The 23,258-nt window shown below is 41.2% G+C and overlaps 1 protein-coding gene across 6 annotated transcripts in view; it reads left to right on the forward strand.

Annotated features, from left to right (window-relative positions):
• The window catches only part of Reps1 (RALBP1 associated Eps domain containing 1), a 91,863-nt gene that overhangs the window by 46,197 nt on the left and 22,408 nt on the right, over positions 1–23,258 (forward strand). For 3 of the 6 annotated variants that reach the window (XM_004651163.3, XM_045159364.1, XM_004651162.3), the window contains exons 8-10: positions 1,934–2,088; positions 15,882–16,003; positions 19,299–19,379. In XM_004651163.3, coding sequence (XP_004651220.2) covers positions 1,934–2,088; positions 15,882–16,003; positions 19,299–19,379 — 358 coding nt within the window. The remainder of the gene's footprint in view (positions 1–1,933; positions 2,089–15,881; positions 16,004–19,298; positions 19,380–23,258) is intronic. The other 3 variants (XM_004651164.2, XM_004651165.3, XM_045159363.1) reach the window with 2 other exon arrangements.

A 23,258-nucleotide genomic window follows, 5' to 3' on the forward strand; every position in this document is an offset into this window, starting at 1 on the left:
TTTCTCTAGCCCTAAAAATATCTTTTTTTTAATTTATTTGTAAGCATAAGGAGAGAGAAACAGACAGATAGAATGGGCACACCAGGGCCCCTTGCAAACAGACGGACATGTGCACCACTTTGTGTATCTGGCTTTACATGTGTACTGGGAAATCAAACCCAAACCCAGGTTGTTAGGCTTTGCAGACAAGCACCTTAACCACTGAACCATCTCTCCAATCCCTCAGTGCACTGTGTGTGTGTGTGTGTATGTGTGTGTGTGTGTGTGTGTGTGTGTGTGTGTGTGTTTCAAATTTTTATTAACAAGTTCCATGATTATAAACAATATCCCATGGTAATACCCCCCCCCATTTTCCCCTTTGAAACTCCATTCTCCATCATATCCCCTCCCCTTCTCAGTCTCTCTTTTATTTTGATGTCATGATCTTTTCTTCTTCTTATCATGGTCTTGTGTAGGTAGTGTCAGGCTCAGTGCACTTTTCTAAGGCTCGTGGATTAGTTACTTTCCTGTTGTTGCAACAGAACACCTGACAAAAGCAACTGAAGATGCAAGGGTTTATTTTGGCTTATAGCTGGAGAGGCTCCAGCCCATCATAGCGAAGAGTGTATGGTAGCAACAGGAGCATGAAACTGCTGATCACATTCAGTCTAGTCAGGAGGCAGAGTGATGGATGCTGGGTACTCAGCTTACTTTCTCCCACCCAGCCATGGAGTGCTGCTGCCCACAGTTAAGGTGGATCTTACTACTTTAGTTACTCTAATCAAGAAAATCCCTCACAGACATGCTCAGACATTATCTCCTGTGTGATTCTAGGTCCATCAAATAGACAGTATTAACCATCACAACTGGATATGGTGGTATAAGTCATATAATCCCATCACTTAGGAGGCAGAGAGAGTTAAGTCCAACCTAGGCTATATAACAAGACCTTGTCCCAGCCAGTCTCTCTCTCTCTCCTGTATTCTAAGTTATTTTGTTTACGAGTGTTTAGTAGGAGGTAAGTAGATAATGCCTAAAACAGAAAAAAAAATGTTAGCGATATATTGGGGCTAGAGAGATAGCTCAGTGGTTAAAGGTGATTGCATGCAAAGGCTGACTACCTAGGTTCAGTTCCCCAGTACCCACATAAAGCCAGATGCACAAAGACGTGCATGACTCTGGAGTTTGTTGGCAGCCCTGGGCCACCCACCTCCCCACCCCCCTTCCTGCTTATAAATAAAGTAAATAATTTTTTAATAAATAGTACTATGTGCATGTTCTTTATAGCTTAAGTAGTGTACTCAACAGTGGCCGCTGTGTAGTTAGGAACTGGCAGGGATGGCATGGCAGAGGCTTCCTTTTGTTGTCAAACCTTGTAGCCACTTACCGTCTTACACTACAAAAATGTTGAACTTTGGTGAACATAAAAACAAAGTTTTAAGTAATTTCCACGTGTTTATTTTACATGCCTTACTTCAGTTAAACTGTTGTTAAAATACATAGAGGTTAAAGATCATTGTTTACTTTTAATTTTGGGGGCTGTTTTTCAGCATTTTATTCCAAGAATGTCAGTCAAGCATATAGGAATATTGAAGGGATCGCACCGTGAGCACTCACCTGCCCACCACCTCAAGTCTGTGCTTTACATTTTGAGATTTTCTTTGTTACACATCTTTCCTTAAATGATGTTTTAAAAACTTAATTTTTGTGCATTCTTGGGCAAAGTTCTTTGTCTTTTTTTCCCCAAGATACGGTCTTGGTCTAGCCCAGGCTGACCTGGAATTCACTGTGTAGTCTCAGGCTGGCCTCAAACTCACAGTGATCCTTCTACCTTGGCCTCCTGTGTGCTGGGATTAATGGTGTGTGCCACCAAACCTGGCTTCTTTGTCTTGTTTTTGAGAAATGAAACAATCCAAAGCAAAAAGCGTTCTGTTCGTGACCATGTGTCTTCCAGGGAGCTTTCGGACTTTGATAAAGACGGGGCCCTGGCCCTGGATGAGTTCTGCGCTGCTTTCCATCTGGTGGTCGCCAGGAAGAATGGCTACGACTTACCAGAAAAGCTCCCGGAAAGCCTGATGCCCAAGCTCATTGACTTGGAAGACTCAGCAGGTAATAATACTGGTGACCAAAGGGAACTTGAGTACACGTCTCAGTGAATGGAATACTTCATTCTGGAAGTGAAATCAAGATGGAGATTACAACCTCACTGAGGAGCTTAGCAGCCTTGTAGAGCAAACAAAGGTGCTGCCAGACTGAGGTGATAGGCTGACGTGGGTTTGCTGTATTCAGTCAAGCTTTAAAATACAAATAAAGAGCTGGAGAGATGACTCGGCAGTTAAAGGTGTTTGCATGCAAAGCCTGACAGCCAGGGTTCAATTGCCCAGTACCCACATAAATCAAGATGCACAAAGGGCTTCGTGTGTCTAGAGTTCCTTAGTGCACTTATATACTCTTCTCTGTCGCTTCTTCCTGTCACTTTCCCCAATAATAAATAAATAAATATTTTAAAAATACAAGTGAAGAAAGTGGGGCATGGTACTTCATACTTGTTATGTCAGATGGGAAGGCTGAGGCAAGAGGATTGCTGCAAGTTCCAAGCAAGCTCTGGCTCAAGAAGAAAAACCAGAGGAGAGAAAATGTTTCCTCTCACTTTGTGACTTGCTAAGATTCAAAGAGCATTTCACAGTGCTACTATTTTGCTATTTTTTTCTGTTGTTTTTTCGAGGCAGGGTCTCACTCTACCCTAGGCTGACTTGGAACTCACTCTGCAGCCCCAGGTTGCCCTTAACTCTGCAATTCTACTACCTGAGAGCTGGGATTAAAGCATGCACCACCACCCCCAACTATTTTGCTAATTCTAATTGCATCTTATACTGTCTAAAGTAGGTTATCTCTTTTTCATCATAAATTTTAAAATTCAATACATCTGGATATGTTGAAAGGAAGTAACCTGATTCATGAAACTTTGCAGTCACAAGTATATGCCTTTAAGACATTATACATGGTGTTTTCTGCAGATTCTAAAGCAATTAGAAAGATTGAGTTTGGTTTTAGATAAAAGTATTTAATATAATATATACTGATATAATGTTGGTTAAAAAGAATGGTAGCTATATTTACTATAGCTTTCTTTAAAAAGCAAAAGAACATAAATGATAAGAAAAATAAGTATATTTCTCTTACTCTTATTAAGTGAGTAAAGGGAAGAAAATGATACATTATTTTTTTAAAATTTACTTTATGTATTTGACAGAGAGAGTGGTAGATAGAAAGAGAGGAAGGGCACGCCAGGGCATTCAGCCATTACAAACTCCAGACACATGTGCCACTTTGTGCATCTGGCTTACATGGGTATTGGTGAATTGGACCTGGGTCCTTTGGCTTTGCAAGTAAGCATCTTAACCACTAAGCCATCTCTCCAGCCCAAATTTACATTCTTGGTGAGCCTCACTGTAGAGCTTTTCTTTGTCTTCATTGAGTCAGTTTTCGGGGAGGGGGAGCATGATGAGGGGAGAGATCTTACACTTTAAAAAGGGAAATCAGAATATAATTTGGCTCTTAAGTGGGCATTAATATGTAAGGCAATGTCTTAACCCAGGAGCATACATGATCTGGTTTGTCAGTTATGCAGACAGGAGGACGTTACACAAAAGGAGTTATGTGCATGGAATTTCTGTCATGAATAAGCAGGTTCCCGAGAGTGAGGAAACAGAACCTGCTTCTACTTTTGCAGATCTTGCTTGTGACCTTGGGCAAGTTCTGACCAGATTACTCTATTTTCCCTGTTTTATCACCTGAAGTATGAGCTTGATGCCATTCATATGTTAGGTCTTGGATTGTACACTGACCTTTCATTAGCGGGTTGATTTGAAAGTTCATCATTGGTTTTAATTTAAAGAAACATTCTTAAATATGAATCCAAAGATGTTCATGCCCATTTTAGATCATTATAAAGCATTGGTTAGCCTTTAAATTGAGCTGAAAACTCAGTATCATATCTCTGTTAGGTGGCTTTATTTCAGAGTACTTTGATTTACTTAAATAAGCAAAACACTTTCTTTGTTTAGATTATGGGATACCAGCCAAGAGAAGAAATTATGGTAGTTTACGTCTTAGGTTGTCATTCAGAAACTGGGCCTTGGATGAAGGCAGTGGTGGTGCACATTGGAATCCCAGATGCTCTGAATGCTGAGGCAGAGAGTGAAACTATCCTGGGCTGCACAGGATGATCCTGTCTGAACAAAGGTCTTCTCTTAGGTGGCTTCGGAGCTGGTAGTAATTCAAGAAGATGATTGCAGTCAATCATCAGAAGCTTGACTGGCATTTACATGTAACTAGTTGGTGGGTTTTTCATTGTGGCTTTGTCTTAAGGCCTCAATTTCTTTCCTGGGTGTTTGTCTTTTGGTGGAATTTTATTCCTATTAGGTCTGTATGACTAAGACTGATTTTTTTTCCTGTTTCATTCTTTGTCCCTCTCATTTGCATGTTCTCGCTTTCCCTTTTTCTCTCTCATCCTGCCTACATATACCTGTGCACTATGCACTAAGTCTATTTTTAATGGTATCTATAGACAGGTAATTTTTTCCACTCTCAGTATGGATTTTTAATCACATTTATTGTACAATGTTTTGCCCATATACTATTGAACTCATATCTGCTTTATTTACTAAGTAAGGAATTTTGTAATTCTATTAATTTGAGTAGAGGGAGTCAATATAATTTTTCTTCATCTACCGTAAGTCTGAGACTCATATAATGTCCAGTAGTGTGAGTGTGGAAATTGTCCTGTGATGTTAGGGGACTATATCTGTTACACCATAATAGCTGTCCTTCTCTGGGGAGAGGGAAGGCAGAGGCAGTGCTAGGGACTGAGTCCAGGGCTGCGTGGACACCAGGCAAGTGCTGTATGCTGAGCTGTGTCCCAACCCATAGCTGTGCTTTCAGGAGCTCACAGTTCAGGGAGAAGTACTGATGTACTTGACTGTGGCTGGCACAAGGTTTTATCGTACATCATCCTGTTTGTGGAGCCTTTCTCACTCCAGGCAGAGGTGGTTTCTATCTTCTGCTTCACACGCTGTAGAAATGAAATGTATCACACGGAAGACTTTTGTTTTCCTCTTTCTGCTACTATAAGCTCCTTGGGGGGAGAAATGTATTTATTATAGTATCCTTAGAAGTTTGTACTTTACCGGAGATATACTTAATTGCTCAATTATTGTTGGATGAATTAATGTTAAATGTATCATTTTCAAAATACTTGTTTTGACATTTTTCTACCTTTGAACACATAATGATTTGTACCTTAAGTTTATGATGTTGAAACATTCCAAGATTGACACTACAAGTACTCTATACTCAAATTTATAGTTCCTGTCTGGGTTGATGGCACACCCCAATAATCCCAGTTTTTCAGCAAACTGAGGCAAGAGGATCTGAAGCTCAGGCCTTACTGGGTAACTTGGCAAGAGCCTATCTTCAAATTGAAGGGACTAGAGAGATGGCTGAGTTCTTTGGCACATGAGGATTAGAGTTTGGCACCCACGTAACTGCCCAGTGGCCATGGCGCCCAGCTGGAATCCTAGCATGCAGAAGTCCAGACAGGGGACTGGGCAAGCTGGAGAGCTAGGTAGCTCAATTGGTGAGCTCTGGGTTTAGTGAGTGCTTGAGTACAATAAAGAGGAATTTGATTGAGGGAGACACCTGACATCAACATCTTTCCTCGACATGCACACCCACACACACACACATAGACCATGTACCTACAGAAGTTGACATTTAAAAGGGGATATAGATCCACCTCAGTGGTAGGGCGCTTGTCATGCATGCAAAGCTCTGCATTTAGTAATCCCTCATATTGCTGAACAAACAAACAAACAAATGAAACTCTTTAAGGGCTGGGGGTGGTGTGGCTTAGTGGTGGAGTGCCTCCCCAGCCCACATGAGGCCTCTATTGAATCCCAGAACCATCTGTACGGTCACTCACACTCGCTTGCCCACTCACTCGTCATTTAATCTCTTGGAGGCAAGTAGGTGACATGGGAGTGACTTGAGTTGTAGCTCCTTACAGAACCAAGCTGGTCCTCTATGGGCCTGCAACATCGGTGAGCTAAATATGCATCCTTCTTCTCCAGAATCATTTGAACAAGTTCAAGGATTAAATGATCAATAAAATAGCACTAAAGAATTAAAATGTTTGAGGGCTGGAGAGACGGCTTAGTGGTTAAGGCACTTGCCCGTAAAGCCTAATGACCTGAGTTTAACTCCCCAGTACCCACAGAAAGCCAGATGCACAGAGTGGCTCATGCATCTGAAGTTGGTATGCAGTGGCTTGAGCCCCTGGTGTGCCCATTCTGTTTCTCTTTGTTGGGTGTGGTGGCACATGCCTTTAATCCCAACACTCAGGAGGCAGAGGTAGGAGGATCACTGTGAGTTCAAGACCAGCATGAGACTACATAGTGAAGGCCAGGTCAGCCTGGGCTAGAGTGAAACCCTGACTCAAAAAACAAAACAAAACAAGCAAAACAGAATTTAAATGTTTGATATGTAATATCAACATTGAGTTTGTAGCTAAAGTAAATAGTAATAGAAGGCATATTTTTGTTAATATCTTTGAAAGAAAAGTATAGAAAAATTCTGAGGCTGAATTCAAGAAAAAATGATTTTATTATTTATTAGAGAGAGAGAGAAAGAGGCAAGTAGAGAGAGAGAATAGGCACACCAGGGCCTCCAGCCACTGCAAAGGAACTCCAGACACATGCTCCATCTTGTGCATCTTGGCTTATGTGGTGGGTACTGGGGCGTTGAACCTAGGTCCTTCACAGGCAAGTACCTTAACCACTAAGCCATCTTTCCAGCCCTGCAAGAAAGAATGATTTTTAAAAATATTTATCTTCTTTTAAAAAAATGATTGGGAAGATGACACAGTGGTTAAAGGCACTGTGTATAAAGCCTGTCATTCCAGGTTCAATTCCCAGCACCCACATAAAGCTGTGCATTTGTGATCCAATGCTCCTAGGACAACGGGAGACAGAGCCAGGAGAATCCAAAGCTTGTGGGCCTGCTAGTATGATGTTCATTTGGAGACACCCACCTCTGGGATATTCTCTGACCTCCACATGCATGGGGTACCTACCACCCACATACATGCACATACAAATACAGAATTAGAGTGACCTACTAGCCTAGTACAATACTTGATCTTGAAAAACCAAACTCGTGGAGAGGTAGTACATCTTAAACTCAGTCTACAAGGAGCCTCATTGTAGCATAGTTACAGTTTTGCATGTGTTTTTGTGATTGGCACATCTGTACCTCTCTCCCCAAGTAGTCTGGAGGCTCCTGGAAGGTACTAAGTGAATCAGCCTTGTTGGTTATATCACACCTAGCAGGTCACAAACTGAATATATAAGTAGATGCTTGGTGTTTTTGTTTTTTGTTTTTCAAGGTAGGGTCTCACTCTAGCCCAGGCTGACCTGGAATTCACTATGGAGTCTCAGGGTGGCCTTGAACTCACAGCAGTCCTCTTACCTCTGCCTCCCAAGTGCTGGAATTAAAGGCATGCACCACCATGCCTGGTGATGCTTGTATTTTTGAAATGAGTGAATGACTGAGCAGGTGACTTTTAACTATCTCCTGTGTCCACATTGCACTGCTCGTACAAACAACTCAACAGCATTTATTTGAGATGCCAGGAAAGAAAGTGATGCATCCTTTGTCTCCTCTGAAATCATTGCTGGACACAGTGTCACTGAGTGTGTGCTTTGTAGCTTTTCCTCGAGTACACAGCACAGAGCCCCTAAACCCTAGGACTTGCAGCATAAACAGTTGTAAAAAGCCAAGGAAAGCAAGACATGAGCCTTTCCATGAGTAGTTTACTAAAAATTCATGAACACTCAGACTTGAAGCTACATACATGGCTGAAAGTTAAACACTGATAACAACTTCATGCAAAAATTTTAACATCATAGCTTATATACAAGCAGGTCATATAGAACACAAGTTTAGTCATACTATATGTCTGAGATTTTTTTATGCACTCACACTTCTTTGTACTTTATCACATGTAGAATCAGTGGTTACCTTTTAAAAAGTAATTTAGTTATTTGCAAGGACTGAGAAAGGGAGAGGTGGAGAGAGAGAGAAAAGAGAGTAGGTGCACCAGGTCCTCTTTATCACTGCAAACGAACTCCAGATGCATGAGCCACTTTGTGCTTCTGGCTTCTACATGGGCACCAAGGAATCTAACCCAGGCCGTCCAGCTTTGCAGTGACGGCGGGACCTCTCAACCCCGGGGTCACATTCTTTGTCATAGAAGAGCTTCGGTAATATGGATGTACTTTATTTTAACCAGTTCTTAGTGATGAGGTTTTGTTTTTAATTTTTCATTTGACCCTTAAAATAGGCTTGCACTGAACATACTTAGTCACATATCTTTGGTTGTGAAAATTTCATTATCCCAGTGCTCTTAGTGGCAGAGGAAAGCATATGAAATTATACATGGTACTCATTATTAGTGTTAAACTCAAGGAATTACTTCATAAAATCCCAATTTCAAGCACACACTGCATATTCTGAACAATAGTATAATATTTTCGAGATAGATAATGTAGCTGACAATCAAATGGTTGAACTGCAGATGTTGACAGGATATAAGATGGGATGGGTGTGAGTGAGCAGAACTACTCGAGTTCTGCCAAGCATTGACAGACAAGGCCAAATAATACCTGAAGCAAGACTGTTCTTCAAGGATGATGATAGCTGCCGATTGAAGAATGTGGGTTCAGTGTGAATGGGTTGGAAGCACCCATGGGATGGCTAATTAAGCTGACCCATTTTTTGCAGAATGTTTTTATTTATTTATTTATTTATTTATTTATTTATTTATTTATTTATTTATTTATTTATTTTTATGGTTGCACTGCAAGAGTCCGAAATGAAGGGTTCTAGTCTGTTGGGAAGAGAGCTGCACGGGAATATCTTCCTGCCTAGTACATATCCCAGAGCAAATGTGCCTTCCAATTCCCCGCCAAATCTCTCACCTTTCTTTGTTCTTATACTCACTTTCATAATTCCCTGTGTGTGTTTTTTTAAAGTATTTTATTTATTTGAAAGAGTGGGGGAGAGAGAATGGGTGTGCCAGGGCCTCTAGCCACTGCAAATGAACTCCAGACACAGGTGCCAGCTTGTCTATACGGCTTATGTGAGTACTGGGGAGTCAAACGTGGGTCCTTTGGCTTTGCAGGCAAACATCTTAACTGCTAAGCCATCTCTCCAGCCCTAGAATAAGAACTTTGAAACACAACTAAATGGGGATTTTGCCTTAAAAACACAAGGAATTGGGCTGGAGAGATGGCTTAGCGGCTAAGATGCTTGCCTGCAAAGCCAAAGGATCCTAGTTTAATTCTCCAAGACCCATGTAAGCCAGATGCACAAGGGGGCACATGCATCTGGAGTTCGTTTGCAGTAGTTGGAGGCCCTGGCATGCCTATTCTCTATCTCTATCTCCCCCTTTTCTCAAATAAATAATATAATTTTTAAAGGTCCTTGTTCTATTTGGGCCGGGCATGGTGGCACACGCTTTTAATCCCAGCACTAGGGAGGCAGAGGGAGGAGGATCGCCATGAGTTCAAGGCCACCCTGAGATGACATAGTGAATTCCAGGTCAGCCTGAACTAGAGTGAAACCTTACCTCAAAAAACAAAATAAATAAAAGTCCTTATTCTAAATGGTTTAGGTGGACTCCCAAGTCCATTTACCTCTTGTGTATTGTAAGCCTCCTCTATACTTACATAAAACATTCTTTGAAGTACAAGAGCTGTGTTGGTAAGTTTTCATTTTGTGGAGTTTTGGAGTAAAATGGAGTTCATTTTTGAAACTACTTTTTTTTTTTTTTTTGGTTTTTCGAGGTAGGGTCTCACTCTGGTCCAGGCTGACCTGGAATTAACTCTGTAGTCTCAGGGTGGCCTTGAACTCATGGCGATCCTCCTACCTCTGCCTCCCGAGTGCTGGGATTAAAGGCGTGCACCACCACGCCCGGCGAAACTACTTTTTTATGCCAGTGACATTACAAGACAAAGCGCATTTTAAACTCAGTCTAGACTCTCCTTCTGCATATGCATTGCTTATCCCTGCCTTTTTCAAAAAATATTTTTATTTATTTTAGAGAGAAGAAAAGCAGAGAGTGAGTGTGAGTGTGCCAAGACCTCTTGCCACTACAAACACTCTGCAGGCGCACGCACCACTCTGTGAATCAGGCTTTATGTGGATACTGGGGAATCTAACCCAGGCCATCAGGCTTCATAAGCAAGCACTTTAACCACTGAACATCTCTCCAGCCCTTATTTCTGCTTTTTAAGTATGGATGAAAGCATTACCATTGTCATTTTTCCTTGAAGGCAAAATTCATCCAAATCAATTTATTTACCTTAAATATTTTTCTTATAAAAATAATTTTTATAACTCAGCATGGTGACGTACACCTTTAATCCCAGCACTTGGGAGGCAGAAGAAGTAGGACGATCTCTGTGAGTACAGGGCCAGCCTGGGGCTACAGAGTAAGTTCCTGGTCAGTCTGGGCTACAGTGATACCTCACCTCAGAAAACAAAAACAAATTTATATATATATGTATACAATTTTTATGTTTCAAATAAACCACAGATGTAATTAGTTCTGTCTTGATGAAGCTCGAGAGTGAAGAGCCATGAACCTTCACGACTGAAGAGGTTTCTAGATTGTTGTTGGAAGGTGGAATCACCTTAAAGCATGAGACTTGGGAGGCTGTATTTCTGTAAGATTGACGCCAGTCAGGAGTCATTGTGAGTTAACTTTTTTATGTATCGAGTGTATTACCAAAAATGTCAGAGAACTGGAGTGTCTAGATTACAAACCCAGAGCAAAGTGGAAGCTGTATGAGAAGGAAGCTGGCTAGCGGGTGTCGGCCTGGGTCCTTGGGTGGTGCAGAGCCTTTGAAGAGTGGAAAGATGCACCTGCTGCCGGTGTTTGCAGACGCAGACCACAACTGTGCGTTAGTGACCTGACTGGGTTCCCTGTTGTGATGTGACAGCCTGTGGGGAGAAGGGTGTGCTTCAACGAGCACCTGAGATTCCTGCCCTACCCTTGCAGCTGTGATGGGACGGGCTGGCAGAGCCTCCGGAGGAGCAGGGCTGGTGCCGTGTCCAGCAGGAGCCTAGGCTGCAGCTCTGCCTCAGGGAAGAGGAGAATTCCAGCCCTGCCTCAGGAAGGACACCATCTAGAAAGCCTGACTGACATGTGTGGGTGGCAGGAAGCTCTGTATTGGGCGTTTATCAGGGACCAGAGTTGAAGGACGTCTACTGCTTCTCAGACCCTTGCGGGCCTCCAGAGCGAGCCTCTTGTCCTGCTACTGCTTGGTGCTCTGTGATGTAGAACAGAAGCATTGGTGGTTTTGCCAATTTATCCCAGAAATAACTTGTGGATTTTCAAGCTGATTAATCTTAGAACCACATTGCATTTTTGAATATGTGGGCCCCAGGTTAAGGAGATTGCTCAGTGATGTGAAAGGTGCTTGCTTGCAAAACCTGCCTGCCTGGGTTCAATTCCCCAGTACTCCGGTAAAGCCAAATGCATTAAGTGGCATATGTATCAGGGGTTCCTTTGCAGTGGCAAAAGACCCTGGCACATGCCCATTGATATCCTCCCCCTCTGTAGCAGTCCATCTCACGTTGCCGACAAAAACTACCCGGCCAAGAGCAGCTTGAGGGGAAAAAAAGGTTTATTTTGGTTTACAGACTTGAGGGAATGCGCCGTGATGGCAGAGGAAAATGACGACATGAGCAGAGGCTAGACATCACCCCCTCACCATCATCAGGTGGACAACAGGAACAGGACAGTGTGCCAAACACAGGCAAGAGGAAATTGGCTATAATACCCATAAGCCTGCTCCCAACAATACACTGCCTCCAGGAGGCGTTAATTCCCAAATCTCCATCAGCTGGGAACCTAGCATTCAGAACATCTAAGTTTATAAGGGACACCTGAATCAAACCACCACACCCTCTTTCTTCCCACAAATAAATTAATTAAAACACTTACAAAATATGTGGGCCTCAAAAGCCTTTAGTCATGCAACTGACACCTATCAGTCATTATCCATTTTTTTCTTTCCTCCTCCATCAGCCCATATATTTTTTTAGAGTTGTTACCTTATTTAAAAACAATAATAATTGCTGGGGCTTGGTGGCACATGCCTTCAATTCCAGCACTCGGGAGGCAGAGGCAGGAGGATCACCGTAAGTTTGAGGCCACCCTGAGATTCCAGGTCAGCCTGGACTAGAGTGAGACCCTACCTCGAAAAGCCAAAAAAAATAAATAAATAAAAGATAAAATAAACCCTTTAAATACATATTAGCAGATATATTTTAGGAAAATAACTGTATTTTTCCACAAGGAGACATTTTTGAAAAGGTGTGGTTAGTGGCTTAACAGAAGTGAGCCACACTGCCGGGTGGTTTTCTTCCTTCAGTCTGTGAGCGTGTACTTAATTCAGGAGAATCAGGGTCTGAGAGCAGTGCCCTGCTGGCCAAATCCAGTTTGCTTTCTGGCTTTGAGTATTTTGGGAGGGTAGAGTACCGGGGGGGGGGGGGGGGGGGGGGGGTGTTCTTTTTCTGTTCTATTCTTTTCTAACAGTGCTGGGGATTGAACCTAGTGCCTTGCACATTCTAAGCAAGTGTTCTACCAGTGAACTTGTTTTAATCATAAAAACAGTAGAAGAAAAATAATATTGCATTACATATGAAAATGTTTAAAATTCAGTTTTTAAGGACTATCAGTAAAACTTAATTTGAATACAATTGGCTTCATTGTCTTACAGATTTCCTGGGTGAATGACATTCTAGAACTCCGTTACAGAAACTATGTTCCAGGGAAATCAGATAGGTTCTCAAAGTCTGCCCCAAATTCTAAATGCCCTGAAGTGAGAGTGGGGTACAGTTGCCCTGACACTGTCAGAAGACAGTATCAGAGAATGGATGGAGATACTGAAAGGCAACTGGAGCCCCAGATTGATGAAGATGGTGTTGGGGAGGAAAGCAATAGAACCCAGCTTTCAGTCAGTCTTTTTTTTTTTTTTAATTTTTTTTTAGATTTATTTATTTGAGAGCAACAGACACAGAGAGAAAGACAGATAGAGGGAGAGAGAGAGAATGGGCACACCAGGGATTCCAGCCACTGCAAACGAACTCCAGACGCGTGCGCCCCCTTGTGCATCTGGCTAATGTGGGACCTGGGGAACCGAGCCTCGAACCGGGGTCCTTAGGCTTCACAGGCAAGCGCTTAACCGCTAAGTCATCTCTCCAGCCTTCAGTCAGTCTTTTTAAAAGCTAGCTTTCCTTGCTTAAAACTATTTTAATTCTACTTGATCTTTTTCCTCTTTAATATTAACCTGCTTTAAGAGGAGTCTCTTTTTTTTTAAAATTAATTAATTTATTTATTTGAGAGTGACAGACACAGAGAGAAAGACAGATAGAGGGAGAGAGAGAATGGGCGCGCCAGGGCTTCCAGCCTCTGCAAACAAACTCCAGATGCGTGCGCCCCCTTGTGCATCTGGCTGACGTGGGACCTGGGGAACCGAGCCTCGAACCGGGGTCCTTAGGCTTCACAGGCAAGCGCTTAACCGCTAAGCCATCTCTCCAGCCCTAAGAGGAGTCTCTTAAAGACACTTCATTTTCCTCTGGCTTGACTTTTGCTTTTGGTAAACTGTAGGTTTACAGCCATTGTCGTCCTTCCCTAAGTTCCTTTCATTTTATTATGGGGTAGGGCAGGAGTCCATCATGTTTCTCCCCTCCCCCCAAAGATACACTAAACTACCTACTGAGGAATTTCTGTTGCTCTTTTTTATAAGTCATTTTTCTACTCATTCTAACTCTATCTGAAGCCCTTATACATCTGCATTACCCTGACACTGCTATTACCCAGAGATAGGCTAAAAAGGTTAGAGAAACAGCTCCTGCTTGTCCAATTTAAAAGCTAGTCAAGCCAGGTGTGGTGGCACACGCCTTTAATCCCAGCACTAGGAAGGCAGAGGTAGGAGGATCAGTGTGAGTTCAAGGCCAGCCTGGGACTACATCATGAATTCCAGGTCAGCCTGGGCTAGAGCGAGACCCTACCTCAAAAACAACAACAAAAAAAATATATATTAAGAGTCTGTATCAGAAAATAGGCAGAAGGAAAAATTTGGGAACTGTTTTGCTATCAGTAATTAACTGTGATTCTGAGAAAAACGAGAGTGAACTTGAACACAAAAAGTAACTTAATAAGTACATGCTTTTATTACTAGATACTATGATCAACACAAAAACAAAGAACTATGCATTGCTGGATTATGTCTCTTGCTGTCTACTTAGAAGTCTGAAGTGTAACACTAATGTTTAATGGCAAGTGTCTTTCATTCTGGAGACATCCAGGAGCTGTTCTAGTCAGCTTGCCCATGATCAAATGGAGATTGACGAATACTTAATCTTATTTTTGGTAATTGATCTAAAGTGATCATGTACATCCTATTGATAGGGATTATAATCACAGCTTTGCAAAACTTTAAAGAAATTTAGACATCCTTGAAATTTGTCCTGTTTTTAAGCATAATTGTAGGGATTTATTTTATTTTTTAGAGACAGCAAGAGAGAATTTGAGGGCCTCAGCCACTGCAATCAAACTCCAGATGCTTGCGCCACCTAGTGGGCATGTGCAATCTTGCTCTTGCCTCAGCTTTGTGCATCTGGCTTATGTGGGATCTGGAGAGTTGAACATGGGTCCTTAGGCTTCACATGCAAGTGCCTTAACTACTAAGCCATCTCTCCAGCCCCATTTTAGGGGTGTTTTAAATTTAATCTTAATTGTAATTAAAACTAGAATATGATATACTTCAACATAATTTAAAGACCATTTTCAAATATTAGAATGAATTTGCAGATATTTCATTTGAGCTTACAAATGCCAGTGAATCTGATGATAAAAGGACAGTTGATGTGGGAAGAACATGTGCTTAGTATGCACAAGACCCTGAGTTCGAGCCCCAGAAATCCCAGGCCTCTAAAAAACTTAAGTTTTTCATATGGGCTCATTGACTTTTGTTTTTAACCCATGGCTAAAGATTCCTTTAGTTGTACAACTTTTTGGTAACAGGAAGGAATGAACCAGGAGTTCCCAAAATATGTCCCAAGGGAATACTAAGGTATGTTATTTGCTGGAATGCACTTGTATTGGGAAAACTGATTTAAACAGTTTCATTCAGGTTTGGAACATCACAAGCCTTGATGATGCAGAGGTGCATGGGATTACCTGACAAGGGATTAGAGCATCCCTAAATTTATCAGTCCTCCATGGAATGTGCTTTGAGAAGCTGCTGTAAATCCATTCCTCATTTCAGAAAAAGATTCAAAACATGTGTCTTCTTTTATTATTCTCCTGTGATGTAATATTCTTCTTTCTGTTTATTTCTTTTTTAGAAAATTTATTTTATTTGCAAACAGAGTGACAGACAGAGAGAATAGGCAGGCCAGGGCCTCCAGCCACTGCAAACAAATCCCAAATGCAATGCATGCGCCATTTTGTGCATCTGGCTTTATGTGGGTACTGGGGAATCAAATGGGGTTGTTAGGATTTTCAGGCAAGTACCTTAACCGCTGACCTGTCTCTCCACCCCTTTCTGTTTATTTTTTTACTCACCTTTATATTCATGAAAAGTTAGGAAGCTGTGATTTTGGACAGATCATAAGTAGTATGGATAAGCACTGTCTATTAAAATGTTGTTTTGGGAGTATAAGGAACAGGGACTTTTATGGGATATTACCTGTTAGCAGCTTTATAAGTAAATATGTCCAAACTAAGCTCCATTCTTACTGGAGGACTTCTCTGTTTTGAATGGCAGATGCTGGGGATCAGCCAGGTGAGGTAGGTTATTCAGGCTCTCCCGCAGAAGCGCCTCCAAGCAAGTCTCCGTCCATGCCGTCACTGAACCAGACCTGGCCTGAGCTCAATCAGAGCAGTGAGGTTAGCTGAGCTTCCCTTTCCTTTGCTTAAAAACTCATTGTTTTAAGGTAAGAAGTTTCAAACGGGTCACTTTGGCATAGGATTCTTCACGTGTGTAGACACAGTAGGGAGAGATCAGTATTTTAATTATGTGACTTGAGGTTTCAGAGTATGAATATTGTCATACGGTTTCCACCATTCATCCACTAAGCCCTTTCAATTAGGTGGGGCAGCTGCACAAAGCTGGACATCAGAGCAAATGACTTAGCCAGCGTGCCACGTGCAGGGTATTCAAGAGCAGGACTCAGACACTAGTGCTCTGATACTCAACTGTCATCTCCATCATGTCTCACTGCCTTCTTAGCTGGATGGCAGCGTTAGTGCTGTGCATCTGGAATCTTAACATGGGAAGAGATTCAGTCTGGCTATCTGGGTTAAAAAAAAAAAAAAAGAAAAACTATTTCCTACAGAAATCCACACTATTTACAATTAGTTTTATTCAATACAAAATAGAATGATTTTACCACAGTTAAATATGCAAAACACAGTGTACAAAACAGAATTTGGGACAAATGTGCTGTCTCCTTATGTCTTTGGAATTACAAACCCATACTAGGGCCACTCTGATTAGTACTAGTGGCAAAAGTCTGAGCCCCTCTTTCTCTATGCCCCCAAGGTCCCTTTGTAAAACTTGAGTGTTCTGGAGAACTCTGTTTTCAAACCCTTGTTCTAGGCACTTAGAGCAGTTTTCTTGTTAAGTTTTTGTACCTATAAAAATGAAAGTTCATTAAATTTTAGGGAAAAGTAGACTTCTGTGTCAGAAAAGCATTTCATTAGGGTAACGGTGGTTCACTTTGGACTGCTGGGCACAGGAGGGACTGGCAGGTTTACTCTCTTTGCTTCATGAAGACTTCGCCAGCCAAGACAGCTCTGTGGAGCACTGTGACATCTTTTCCTCAGTCCAGTGTGAACCCACTAGTGTACATGTTTTTGAAGAGGGTTAATCTTTGGAAGTGTTTGCAATTAGAGAAAGAAGGCTTAAGAGAAGAGAGTCCGTGCTCTTGAAGCCACACTGACATTTCTGTCATTTAAAACACACACACACACACACACACACACCAGTATCAGAGTAAGAATGTTGTTAGCCTGTTGTCTCAGCTTTTCATGAAAGCAACTCTAACCAAATGCCACATTCATAGTAAATGATTGAGTCGTGTGTGACCATTAAAGACTATTAGAAGTACCTTTTCAATTCTGATTCTAGTGATTTTTGCAATATTCCTATAAATATTCCTACCAATTTTAGTTAATACTTAGTAATTAAGTCATGGTGTCATAATCTTTTGCTATGAAAGATCAAAATGCTGGTAAGACATTGACTTTAAGACATCTTGGTAACATCTATCAGTATATCTACTTAGAATGTAAATTCAGATTACATCTTAATTATCTCCTACAGTGTATTGCTTATTCTTTCAGTGTGTGTTTATTCAGCACCTGTGGGTGTAGATGGAGCACTATAGGCTGTTACACTAACAACAATGCCTAGCATTTAGAAAGCATTTCTGACTTGCCTGTATTGTTCCAAAAGCACCTGACATAATGTAACTCCTTAGATAAACACAACACTCCTAAAAGGTATTAGGTTCATGTTACAGATGGAGAAGTTGAAACACAGAGAGGTCATATGACTCAGCCAAGTTTGCACAGCCCAACTAGAAATCCTGACTCTGGGTCCAGAGCCTGTTGCTCTTAACCAGTGCACTGGTTATGAAGGTGAGGCTGACGGCCTTCCTGGTAGCTTCTTAACAGTCTTGTAAAGCAAGGGAAGCTTCCTGCCGCCCAAACAACTATGCTGGTACATGCCTTCTTTCTGGCAAGTCTTCTACGGTAAGCTTTGTCCACAGTTAGACAATTGACTTTTGCAAAATTCCTTGTGAATTCATGCAACAATAATTATTGACAAAAAAATAATAATTATTGACAAAGAAGTTATCACACAGGATGTGGTAAGTCACATCCCTGACATGACATCCCCTGATAAAAGTAAATTTTTGTGGCTTTTTATTCTCGAAGCAAATTGAGTCAGCATTCCTCTCTGTATCTTTGTTTTTATGTTAAAAATAACCTGTAGAAATAGTCGTTGAATGATTGTATTAGCCACTTGTGTGGATAACTTTCAACAATATAGTGTAATTATTTGCTAAAACCTAACTTCTACATGTCTTCTCAAATTGAATATCACTATTTTAAATAGCAAGTTGAACTTTGAAGCATAAAAACGCATACTTTCCCAAAATGAATTATTAAAAAGATTTTGATTAATAGGGTAGTTGTGTCTATGTGTAAACATTTGTGTGTATATATTGTATATGTGTAGATAGATGCTTTCCATCTTCAGAGGACAACTGATTGTTTTTTTAAGAATCAGATTTAAATAATCATGTTAACAACTTTGATGTAAAAACTATATGCTAGTTTATTAGTAAGATCTCAGGCAAATGGAATTTGCAGTGAGTAGCACTGACTTATCACTCCACCTATTTGAAGAGGTCCCTTTCTTGGCGCACCTCTTTTAGAACAGTAGTGTTTCACGTGCATCTCCTGTATATAACGCATACTCAGGTGCTTGGTTTGCTCTCATGGCCGCACTGACTTTTCTAGCATGGGGAGGGCGCGTGACTGGCAGTTTTGTCTCGTGGTCTGGCATGGCCCTGTTCGTAGTGCTGACTGCAGAGGGTGACTTGCTACAGGTGGACAAAGAAGCTCAAACTTATGTCCTGGAATACCTTGAACTTAGCTTAATTATATTTTATTAAATATCTAAGCATATGTATAAAGTATGTGCATATACATATAGAATCATCTTTCAGGGGTCGCACTGGCAAGTCCACTCACTTGCTTTGTTTGAATCAAAACTTTAGTTCCCTAGCACCTCCAAATCAGTGCTTACTTAGTATTTGAATTGGAAAATGATTTGAAGTTACTCTTTCTTCCAGTTAAGACAAATCCTTTACAGTGTTGATTGGTAGCTATTTGTATCCTTTACCTAATTTTGAACGGCCCTAAGTCTCTTCGGTAGAGATCACATTACAATCTGCCGTACAGTCAATTGTGAGGCTGTCCCCTTACTTAAGAAGCCAGCCCAGCATAGAGAAGTATCAAAAGTTTATGGAAAACTGGAAACTACAGAATTTGGATAACCCTACAAAACGCAACTTGCAGTGCAACCTCTGAATTACTTTGCTGAGTCTTCTCCAGTGATCTTTACTCCATCTTCCCATCATGCTGACTTGTCTCTCCTCTGTCTGTTCAGCAGTGGGAGACATTTAGTGAACGCTCTTCAAGCTCACAAACTCTGACCCAATTTGATTCTAACATTGCACCAGCTGATCCTGTAAGTCAATCACTTAGCTTGCTTGTTTGGAATTAATTTTATTAACCCAGTTTCCATTCATGATGGTTTTTAGCTGATACGCATGATTCGGTGGAGTGCTTAGAGGGGAATTTGGCAGGCCTTTGTGTGCTTAATGGTGGAAAGAACATTTTTTGCTATTCTTTGTATTTTGTAGTTATTTTGGTAAAAGAAAGCTTTATGTTTTAAAATCTGGTACATGTGTCTAAAAGAAACATTTTGTGAAAATTTGATTTGGTTAACCATGTTATCATTCGCTAATTTAAGTGTATGTTTTATCATATGCTGTTTATTTCAGTGTAGTGACACTTATGTATCATGTGTATGCTTATACACCATGTAGCATGTACTCTGTGCAGATATTTATGCAGTGTTATTTTTGTTAATACTCCCAGAATGCACCTTTTGTTTAGTTAATATGTTGAGTTCTGATAAAGAGAATCAAGTTCAGCAAAATAATAGCAAACTGTTAGTGAGATTCCTCTTGTCCAAAGGAACCTGTCTTGTCTTCTGTGATTTACTGTGTTGCTTTTTTAAAATGCTACAAAGTTCAGATCCTGATTTTTAAAATAATTTGTATTCCCATAGGGTTAATTTCAGATGTTCTAGGCATGTCCCTCAAGTGATTTGAAAACTTCAAAACCATAGCTCAAAATTGTTCTCCTCTACTTTTTCTTATTCTCTTTTTTTTCTTTTGAAGAACATGTTAAAAAAAAAATAGAGGAGGATGGGCTGGAAGGAAGGCTTAGCAGTTAAGGCGTTTGCCTGCAAAGCCAAAGGACCCAGGTTCAATTACCCAGGACCCACGTAAAGCCAGATGCACAAGGGGGCGCATGCATCTGGAGTTCATTTGCAGTGGCTGGAGGCCCTGGCATGCCCATTCATTCTCTCCCTCTCTCCCTCTTTCTCTGTCAAATAAGTAAATAAATGAATAAGAATAAAATATTTTAAAAAGAAAAAAATAATAGAGGAGGGCTAGAGAGATGGCTCAGCAATTGAGGCACTGATCTACAAAGCCTAATGACCCTAGTTCAACTTCCCCATACCCACATACAGCCAGATGCACAAGGTGGCACATGAATCTAGAGTTCTAAAGGTCCTGCTACACCCATTCTTTCTGTGGCTCTCTTGTCTCTTTGTCTGGCTCTCTCTGTTTGAAAATAAATTCTTTTTAAAAACAAAGCTAGGCATGGGGGCACACACCATTAATCCCAGCACTCAGAAGGCAGAGGTAGGAGAATTGCCATGAATTCGAGGCTACCCTGAGACCACATAGTGAATTCCAGGTCACCCTGGGCTAGAGCAAGTGGTTAAGGCCCTTGCCTGCAAAACTTAAGGAACCAGGCTCAATTCCCCAGTATCCACATAAAGCAAGGTGCACAAAGTGACACATGAATTGGGAGTTTGTAGGACTAGAGACCGTGGTGCACCCATATTCATTCATTAATTCATTTTCTCCTTGTAAATAAAAAATAAAAAAAGGAAGTAAGTAGGAAGGGACAAGAGTGTAAAGGTAGGAATTGTTTAAATTTTTTTGTTATTTTTGTTTATTTATTTGAGAGAGACAGAGATGGACAGAAAGAGGCAGATAGAGAGAGGGAGAGAGAATTGGCACGCCAGGGCCTCCAGCCAATGCAAACGAACTCCAGACGCGTGCACCCCCTTGTGCATCTGGCTAACGTGGGTCCTGGGGAGTTGAGCCTCGAACTGGGGTCCTTAGGCTTCACAGGCAAGCGCTTAACCGCTAAGCCATCTGTCCAGCCCAAAGGTAGGATTTTTAAAGTGAGCCTAATAGAAAGTTGTAGAGAAAGTGACATAAAGCATTTATTTTCCTCTCTTTTTTCCCCTATTTTCTCGTCCTCCGTGCACCACTCCCTCTCTCAGTGTGGGGTTTGAATGAAGGCCTCATGCTGCTTGACAAGCCCTTTACCAGTGAGCTGTATCTCCTGCAGAAGGCATTCTCTTTAGATGTTCTGGTCAAAGACAGCTAGAATTTATTCCAAATGTCTTCTTTAATGAAAATTTTGGAAAAATGCATTTAAAAATAATACAGGACTGGAGAGGTGGCTTAGTGGTTAAAAAGTGCTTATTTGTAAAGCCTGATGGCCTGGGTTCAGCTCCCATGTAAAGCCACATGCACAAAGTGGCACATCCATCTGGAGTTCATTTGCAGTGGAAGGAGGACCTGGCATGCTGATATGCACTCTCATCCCTCTGTCTCTCAAATAAATAAATAAATAAATAAATAAATAAATAAATAAATAAATAAAATGTTTAGAAAGATAATACAGCTTCATTAGTTTATATTAATGAATCTTTGATCTATTATATAATACCTGAGATATAGACTTCCTAGGTGGTATGTTAAGTTTTCCACCCTCCACTTAAAATTGCCTGCCCTCAGACCACATCACCTGTAGGCAGAATCCAGCTGGTTCTCTGCCAGGCTTATGTAAACAAGAGTCATAAGCAAGACATGTTCAGGCCAGTACAAAATTACTTAGGATCAAAAGAAAAACTGTAGTTGTAATGTGAATTTAACTTTCAGTGTTGGAAAATTTTAATGGAATAGTCTTAAAAACGGAATTTTGATGTGCATTTGCTCAATAAAGTAAAGGTCTATGGAGAGCTTGAAACTGGCCAGGTGGCACTGAGAGATGCTATCACACAGTGAATGACCTCACCCGCACACTGAGATGGTTGATATTGGGCTCCCAGGGACTCTGGTGAAATTGAGGTTCTGATGAGCTCATTTCTATACATTTGACTCATTTCTTTACCTGCTCATCAAACAGTTATGGCTTCTGGTAAAATCGGCTTCTCCCTGGGTGAATCAACATTCGGGAAGTCTGAAGTGATGAGAAGCGCAGTGCACTGGTATTTGCCGTGATTTGTGCCTGCTCTTGAGTGCTGTAGAAGGAAGCAGCTCAGTGTAGGAACAAGAGAGCTAGTTTGAGAGCTCTTATGGCCAGCCAGCTCAGGAGTGCCTCTTCTCTAATCATCTATAGTAATACATAGGTGCCATTCTTAAACAGACTGTAGTGTAATTACTTATAACGTGATGCTTGTAACTTAGCTAATTGGATAATTATGACATATATCGCCAAGCTAAGCTATAGACAGAGAAAGGATTAGCTCTCTAACTCAGCATAGGGAATGTGGGGAAGTTTTTCCAAAAGAAGTTACATTTGTTGAGTCTTGAGTGGAAGTGGGAATTGTCCACAGTAGACAAGGGTATTCCAAGCAGAAGAATATCATGATCAGGATAGTCAGTGTCGTGGTAGCGTATGGTCCTCATCTAAACACAGCGGTGTTAGGAGCTAGAGGACATAGTTGAAATCAGGTTGAGCTTTTAGTAGTCTAGACTGAAACCAGCCTCACCTATAGGCACCAGGAGCTGGCGCAGAGTAATAAGGATGAGGGAACAGGGAAGGAGAACTGGGAACATCACTCAGGTAACCACAAAAAAGCAACTGGAGTAAGAAGGATCTAGGAGATGGCATTTTCTTGGTATGAGAATGTAAAATAGGCAGAGATAGATTAGATAGGAGTAATAGGATTTAAGCCTTCTGGACAATGTTTATATGAGTTTAATGCAAAATAGTAATGAATAAGCCAGGAGTGGTGGCACACGCCTTTAATCCCAGCCCTCGGAGGCCGAGGTAGGAGGATCACCGTGAGTTTGAGGCCACCCTGAAACTCCATAGTGAATTCCAGGTCAGCCTGGGCTAGAGTGAGACCCTACCTCGAAAAACAAAAACAATAGTAATGAATAAAGTGCTGAACTGGGTGAAATTAGGTATATTGGATATACAGTACAGATGTGTCATGAGCAATTCAAAGTGGTGTTTTTTTTTTTTT

The sequence above is a fragment of the Jaculus jaculus genome, chromosome 9, assembly GCF_020740685.1.
Source record: "Jaculus jaculus isolate mJacJac1 chromosome 9, mJacJac1.mat.Y.cur, whole genome shotgun sequence".
NCBI lineage: Eukaryota > Metazoa > Chordata > Mammalia > Rodentia > Dipodidae > Jaculus > Jaculus jaculus.